This window comes from Acartia tonsa, chromosome 1 (genome assembly GCF_053477335.1).
Source record: "Acartia tonsa isolate MP-2025a chromosome 1, ASM5347733v1, whole genome shotgun sequence".
Taxonomy (NCBI): domain Eukaryota; kingdom Metazoa; phylum Arthropoda; class Copepoda; order Calanoida; family Acartiidae; genus Acartia; species Acartia tonsa.
In genome coordinates, this window is record NC_137260.1 from 26292940 (window position 1) to 26301184 (window position 8245).

Sequence of the window (8245 nt, forward strand, 5' to 3'; positions counted from 1 at the left end):
TTTTTAATTTTATTTTCATAAAATGTACTTTCCCAATTCGTTAAAGTTGTTTTTCTAACATTAAGAAATTTGTCACAATAGATAAAAGATAAGATTTAAAATGTTAGATTGTTATTCAAAATATATGTATTTTCAAACTGATTTTTCATTCAAAACAAAATATTGTTTTTGTTTTGTTATAAAAATGAATAATTGCAAACAAAAACATTTGAGGATTCTAATCGATTTAAATTATGTGGCGTACAGTAGGGGAGTATCAACATCCCTTAAAAAAAAATTTGAAAGGCATGCCTTCCTCTTTTTCCACTTGTAATGTTATTACACCCCCAGGTGAATAACTTTGCACTCTACAGATTTATATCATGGTATTGTTTGTTCGACAAAAGTTTAACTATTCTTAACCTACAAATGAAGTCCAAACATTTTTGTTTTATTTTCAGACAAGAGCACGTTTCCCTGAAAAACTACAAAGCCACCCTGGGCCACAAGACTTGTCACTCATTCTCTCCCAATGCTCATTTTAATCAGTTCTGGCATCCCAGGTAAGAGATATTTCAGGTTTGACTTCCAAGGAGAGAAATATTGGAAGGACGTAGTTAATCAATATCTTATGTAGTTAACTCGATCAGATAATGTATATTGGAATATAACCAATCATTCCATTTCTTTGAAAAGTACCAAATTAGCCAGCAAATAAATATGTAAATTGGAGGTAGAATATTTTTTTCCTCTGTTAACCTTAATGCAAATTTGAAAATACTTTTATTTATCTAATTTCAAGTGTTTCCTCAATTGAGTAATTTTCATTTATTTATTTATCAGTTTATCTGATGAAAAGAGATAATCTTAGAAGTTTAAAATTACTAAAATAATCATATGAAAAGAAAACAAGCATAGCATGTTGCTCCTAAAGAACTTGGAAAGAAGAGATCTGAAGTGACGACGGACGGATAGACATCTTTTTAATTTCTTTCATGGATAAACTTTGTTTTAGATTTGGTCTGGTAATGAGTATAGTAGCGTACAGGGATATATCACCTGGAGAGGAAATTTGTGTCTCTTACAATTATGATATTCAGAAGGCTCCTCAATGGTATAGGGTAAGTTGATCTTTAATAGGGGCTCGGTAGCCGCGGATAAGCTGTAAATTTGAAATCGTTGAAATACGTTAAAAAAGTCTAAGGAAGAAATGAATATCAGATAAAAGTTTTTCACATCTAGCTGATTTTTGAAGTTAAAAGACGGCAATTTACTTGCGTCTTAGTGCTGAATTGTTCATGGCTGCCAAGCCCTGATTTTTAGTGCAGAAGCTTCTCTACAGGTCTTTTGTGTTAGACTTTCTAGTGGGGATCCAATAGGATTAAAGTAAATTAGAAAATTTTTATCTTTCTGAATGGGGGAAAAATGGAAGTTCTCAGTAATGTTTTTTTTACTGTAGGACCTGTGGTTTCACCATGTCCGCTACGAGATGAACTGGAGCGAGCAGAAGGTTTATTCCTGGGCGGCCAGATCATACAAGAAGACAGGCCTAGCCGTACAGGTCCCACCTCCAGAAAGAAATTCTTCCAGGTATAATTTTTTCTGGACGTATAAACAGCAGCTTTTTTATTAGTTTGGTTCTTGGATGAGCGTAATCATTTCTTCAGTTTACTTGCTACTGATTATCAGTTTGAATTTTAAATACAGTTTTTACCTTTATCAAACCTAACTCAAAACAGTTTAAAAGAGTATTTGGAAAAAAAATTAAAAATAGGGAAAAAAGAGAACAAAACTTAATTATTAATACAATTATGTGTATTTTTAGGTAAATAATATTTATAATTGCAAGAAAAGGTTTTAATTTGTTTAAACTATATATAATAATTATAAATGTTGCTACTTTTGAACAAAATCCTCCATGTTTCCAGGTTCATCCCCTGCGGAGTGTGTGATGAACATGTTGGTCTTGACAGCTGTTCTGTTGCTTGTCAGGTCTGTGAAGCTTGGCATCATATCAGCTGTACTCATATTCAAATACAGGTAAGCATAGATAATGATAACCTTATCCTCGGAAAAAAATATCTTGGAGAGAGGGAGGGAACATTGGAATGTAAATTGTATCGGTACTCAAGGTTTTATAACAACTTTGTTAGCCCCAACAATTTGGGTACTAGTAGTGTCCAAATTTTGTAACCAATAATTTTAACCTAATGTATGAGTAATTTTGTTAATCATTATTGGGGATGTACATATATTAAATGATTGTCCATTGTCTTATCCCTACACTCCCATATTATTGTAAATTTTGAAAAAATCAACACTTGGGCCATAATAGAAATTAATCTTTTTTTTTGTTTTGGCGTGATTTAAGTTTTTGTTTTTACCTTTATTTTATTTTTTAAAATTCAAAATCTTATTTGTGACCAATTAAAATTGTTTTTATCTAGGATGTGATGCAAGAAGGAAACAAATATACTTGGACTTGCCAGAAATGTGCATAGCTTATTCCTTTAAGTAATGACATTTGTTATCAAGACAAATAATTGAATGACTGAGCTTAGTTTGTTAATTTAAGTCTTGTTATATTTTCTAAAATCAGCTTCATGATGCTTAGTTCTTCATTGTTAACTATGGTATCCATTAGATCTTTTCATGAAAATACCCTTTTTCGAATTTCAATCTTCTGCTAACCTAAAAAGTTACTTTAGGGGCCTAGAAATATATGTACAAAATTTCAGCTCTCTATCTCTACTGGCGACCTAGCGCCAGGCATGTAAAATATCAACAGATAACGGTAGCACGGCGGTTTTAACAATATCTCAGTAATGTGCAGGTTAACAGCTCTTCTGCATATTTCAATTTAAACACATAAGGCCAAAGATATTATATCCAAAAAATCTTTTGTCAAAGTCTACTCTAGACCTAGCGCCAGTCACTTTTCTAAAATCATGCATTTTATACCTGTGAAAAATGAAATCGCCAGCGCTAGGTGTAGAGTAGACTTTGACAAAAGATTTTTGGGATATCATATCTTAGGCCTTATGTGTTTAAGTTGAAATATGCAGAACACCTAAATTCACCTTCCAAGCCATTCTCTAAGCATTTTAATATTTTTTTTTGAAATAACGGGATTTCAAAACTGCCTTTTGAAAAGGCCTAAAAAATATCTTTTTTTGTCCCTTTTTTCACTGTATATAGTTACAACTTATTAAGATATTATTTTCAGGTAAAAAAAAATTGGCGCTTCCAGCACCAAAACCGGCAAAAACAGCCAGTTAAACTTCTGAACCCCTACTTAACCCACTGACAGACCCCCCCTCTATCTCGGCTCCTGTTACAGATAGAGACGTAAAACTTTTTTCTGGTTGTTCATGTGTACTTATAGAGAATTACTTTTTCTAGTCATAGTGGTCAGACCGCTCCTTATCCGCTTTTTAGCGGCCAGCCGCTAAATATTAAAACAGCTGTAGAGCGGCCAATTTTAAAGCTAAGAAAACCAAATTTTATGACAAACTATTATTTTTTAAAATAAAAAAATACCTCTTCTGACCATCGCCGAAAAACGACAAATAACAGAAACCGCCAATTTTGGCAGTAAAACGGCGGTTGGTGGCACTAAATAATATTTTCATCTGTTTATAGTTACAACTTATTAAGATATTATTCTCATTTTAAAAAAAATTGGCGCTTCCAGCACCCAAACTGGCAAAAACATGCAGTTAAACTTCTGAACCTTTACTTAACCCCCTGACAGACCCCCCTCTATCTCGGCCTTGTTACAGATAGAGACGTAAAACTTTTTTCTGGTTGTTCATGTGTATTTTTGGAGAATTACTATTCTTAGTCATAGCGGTCAGACTGCTCATTATCCGCTTTTTAGCAGCCAGCTGCTAAATATTAAAAAAGCTGTAGAGCGGCCAATTTTAAAGCTAGGAAAACCAAATTTTATGACAAACTATTATTTTTTATAATAAAAAAATACCTTTTCTGACCATCGCCAAAAAACGACAAATAATGGAAACCGCCAATTTTGGCAGTAAAACGGCGGTTGGCAGTGCTAAATAATATTTTTATCTGTTTATAATTACAACTTATTAAGATATTATTCTCAGTTAAAAAAAAATTGGCGCTTCCAGCACCCAAACCGGCAAAAACAGGCAGTTAGATTTCTGTATCCCTACTTAACCCCATAACAGACCCCCCTCTATCTCGGCTCCTGTTACAGATAGAGACGTAAAACTTTTTTCTGTTGGTTCATGTGTGTTTTTAGAGAAAATTACTTTTTCTAGTCATAGCGGTCAGACTGCTCATTATCCGCTTTTTAGCAGCCAGCTGCTAAATATTTAAAAAGCTGTAGAGCGGCCAATTTTAAAGCTAGGAAAACCAAATAACGGAAACCGCCAATTTCGGCGGTAAAACGGCGGTTGGCGGCGCTAGTTTTATCTGTTTACGATCACAAACTACATACAGACTACATACAAAAATTGGCTGGTCTAGAACTGTTTTAGAATTCTGCTACTGGCAGCTTAAAAACGGCAAAACTACAGGTAGGAAATAAAAAATCAGTTAAAAATCAGTCAAGGAGTGGCCAAACGGTCATGGCCTTATTATTCACGGAAGTTTATTATTACTCAAGAATTAACAAAAAAAAATTCAAGATCTCTAGCTGTAATAGAAGCCACAATATTCATGATATAAGTCAGTCTTTTAACAGTTTGGGAGGAGGGGATGTAACATTAAATGTCTCTTCCAATTATCTTAACTAATCTTTGAATGGCTCCAGTGTATTTACTTTTTTACTTATAGACTTAAAATTGTAAAATTAAGCTTATTTTACATGCCTACATGACATATTAAATTTTTTTTCAAATCAGCTGTTGTTTCCAGCTGACTGCAGCCAGTGGTGGCAATCCATGTAAGCTTCAAATCAATGAAATTTTTTGATAAATATATATTTTAAAAAATTTACATATTAATAAACATTTCAAGAAATAAGAAAATTACAGTCATTTAAGTTTTTATGTTTAAAAAGGATCTAAAACCAAAGGATGTTTGATAAAGGGGATAAAGAAATATAAGACTTAATATGACTAATGATTGGATAATTCTTTATTAAATAGGAAGCCTTACATAATTTTAACCCGCTTGGTATAATATTAGTTAAGATAATTGGAAGAGACATTTAATGTTACATCCCCTCCTCCCAAACTGTTAAAAGACTGACTTATATCATGAATATCGTGGCTTCTATTACAGCTAGAGACCTTGATTTTTTTTTGTTAATTCTTGAGTAATAATAAACTTCCGTGAATAGTAATGCCATGACCGTTTGGCCACTCCTTGACTGATTTTTAACTGATTTTTTATTTCCTACCTGTAGTTTTGCCGCTTTTAAGCTGCCAGTAGCAGAATTCTAAAACAGTTCTAGACCAGCCAATTTTTGTATGTAGTCTTTATTGTGATCATAAACAGATAAAACTAGTGCTGCCAACCGCCGTTTTACCGCCAAAATTGGCGGTTTCCGTTATTTGTCATTTTTTGGCGATGGTCAGAAAAGGTATTTTTTTATTTTAAAAAATAATAGTTTGTCATAAAATTTGGTTTTCTTAGCTTTAAAATTGGCCGCTCTACAGCTTTTTTAATATTTAGCAGCTGGCTGCTAAAAAGCGGATAATGAGCAGTCTGACCGCTATGACTAAGAACAGTAATTCTCCAAAAATACACATGAACAACCAGAAAAAAGTTTTACGTCTCTATCTGTAACAGGAGCTGAGATAGAGGGGGGTCTGTCAGGGGGTTAAGTAAAGGTTCAGAAGTTTAACTGCATGTTTTTGCCAGTTTGGGTGCTGGAAGCGCCAATTTTTTTAAAAATGAGAATAATATCTTAATAAGTTGTAACTATAAACAGATGAAAATATTATTTAGCGCCACCAACCGCCGTTTTACCGCCAAAATTGGCAGTTTCTGTTATTTGTCGTTTTTTGGGCGATGGTCAGAAAAGGTATTTTTATATTTTAAAAAATAATAGTTTGTCATAAAATTTGGTTTTCTTAGCTTTAAAATTGGCCGCTCTACAGCTGTTTTAATATTTAGCGGCTGGCCGCTAAAAAGCGGATAAGGAGCGGTCTGACCGCTATGACTAGAAAAAGTAATTCTCTAAAAGTACACATGAACAACCAGAAAAAAGTTTTACGTCTCTATCTGTAACAGGAGCCGAGATAGAGGGGGGGTCTGTCAGTGGGTTAAGTAGGGGTTCAGAAGTTTAACTGGCTGTTTTTGCCGGTTTTGGTGCTGGAAGCGCCAATTTTTTTTTACCTGAAAATAATATCTTAATAAGTTGTAACTATATACAGTGAAAAAAGGGACAAAAAAAGATATTTTTTAGGCCTTTTCAAAAGGCAGTTTTGAAATCCCGTTATTTCAAAAAAAATATTAAAATGCTTAGAGAATGGCTTGGAAGGTGAATTTAGGTGTTCTGCATATTTCAACTTAAACACATAAGGCCTAAGATATGATATCCCAAAAATCTTTTGTCAAAGTCTACTCTACACCTAGCGCTGGCGATTTCATTTTTCACAGGTATAAAATGCATGATTTTAGAAAAGTGACTGGCGCTAGGTCTAGAGTAGACTTTGACAAAAGATTTTTTGGATATAATATCTTTGGCCTTATGTGTTAAAATTGAAATATGCAGAAGAGCTGAAAACCTGCACATTACTGAGATATTGTTAAAACCGCCGTGCTACCGTTATCTGTTGATATTTTACATGCCTGGCGCTAGGTCGCCAGTAGAGATAGAGAGCTGAAATTTTGTACATATATTTCTAGGCCCCTAAAGTAACTTTTTAGGTTAGCAGAAGATTGAAATTCGAAAAAGGGTATTTTCATGAAAAGATCTAGTATCCATTTTTAAAAGATTTTACTGTGGAATATAAGATGATGATTTATTATCTTTGTTACAACCAGAGATCATTTTAGCATATACCCTGACTTGGTGTACATTTTGAATTTTTTTAAGTTAAAATAATAAAGCAAAACTAAGCTTTTTTTATCACATTGTTATTTAATATAAATTAATAGTTAAATATCTAGAGTTTTATTTAGAATGTATAAAAAATGATATATATTATATTGTAACTTTATGTTTGAATTAGACATAAAAAATACTTCTAGTAGCTAGATAAATCTGTAAAATATTAAATTGCCTAGCAAAGTATTAATTGTAACATTGATATTCAATGAGTAATAACCTGCCCCAAACCTCTCAGTAACAATATTTATTTTAAAACTGTAAATAAATATTTTTTTTTTGTAGAGAGATATTTTTCTAAAATAAAAATATCATAGTTTATATTTTTTAATCTGTAAAAATTGTTGATTTGATTTTTCTATAGCAATTGAAATATTAAAAAAATAGCATTTATCTGCTTTTACCATCCTGCATTATCTAGATTTAATATTTTTATTTAGATATTTAGTTGCATAGTTGATATGGATATTGTTCAACATTTGGGTCAAGTCAGAGAAATAATGAAAATGGAGACTCTACGAAGTGACAGAAAAAAAATAAGCCGTGTTACGTCATAAAAGGGAGAGATGACAGGGGAAGTGGGAAAGGAAACCTTTTAAAAAGAGAAAGATCTTTTGACATGAAATGGCTCATTTTTTCGGATACTTTGTAGAGTCTCATGAAAATGCGTTTATGTTCATTACTGAAAAAAATCTCACCCATAATAAACAAGTTTCTGAATTCAACTTTCCAACTTTAGTAGTTTCATTACAAAATGCTGTTATATATATTTTTACTACTTCATAGATCATGTAGTTTTAGTTACTTGAATATAAAATGTAGATTCTTATAGAAATATTAAGTAAAAAATATTTTTCCTCAAGAGAAAGACAAAACTAAAAAGCGAAAAGACAAGAAGATAGATTATATTTTATGCTTTAAAAGTATTGAATTTATTAAGAATTGTAGAAAGCTAATGTTTATGAATTTATCATTTTAAAAATAAAATTCAATACAATTTGGTTATTTAATAATAAAATTGTTTAATATTGTAAATACAGTATAAATTTAGGTATATAATGTAAGAAAGCCTCCATTTATTAATACTTCCAAGTTTTTTTTCTTCATTATACAACAAAAATTACCCCTATTTTCTTTAAAATTTTAAGAAAAATGGAATTTTGTTTAACATATACTGGGGAATATTTGTCTATTGTTCATTATCCTATTCCTTTATCCCTGGGAGCTAAAAAATAT

General features: G+C 31.9%; 1 protein-coding gene across 2 annotated transcripts in view; it reads left to right on the top strand.

Moving 5' to 3' along the window:
* LOC145316175 (uncharacterized) overlaps window positions 1-2698 on the top strand; it is a 35785-nt gene extending 33087 nt beyond the window's left edge. Inside the window, exons 20-24 of one of the 2 annotated variants that reach the window (XM_080156523.1) lie at window positions 441-542; window positions 995-1100; window positions 1439-1569; window positions 1908-2019; window positions 2427-2637. In XM_080156523.1, coding sequence (XP_080012649.1) covers window positions 441-542; window positions 995-1100; window positions 1439-1569; window positions 1908-2019; window positions 2427-2480 — 505 coding nt within the window. In that variant the 3' untranslated portion in view covers window positions 2481-2637. Of the gene's footprint in view, window positions 1-440; window positions 543-994; window positions 1101-1438; window positions 1570-1907; window positions 2020-2426 lie in introns of both variants that reach the window. The other variant, XM_080156516.1, reaches the window with a different exon arrangement.
* Window positions 2699-8245: the final 5547 nt, after the last annotated feature.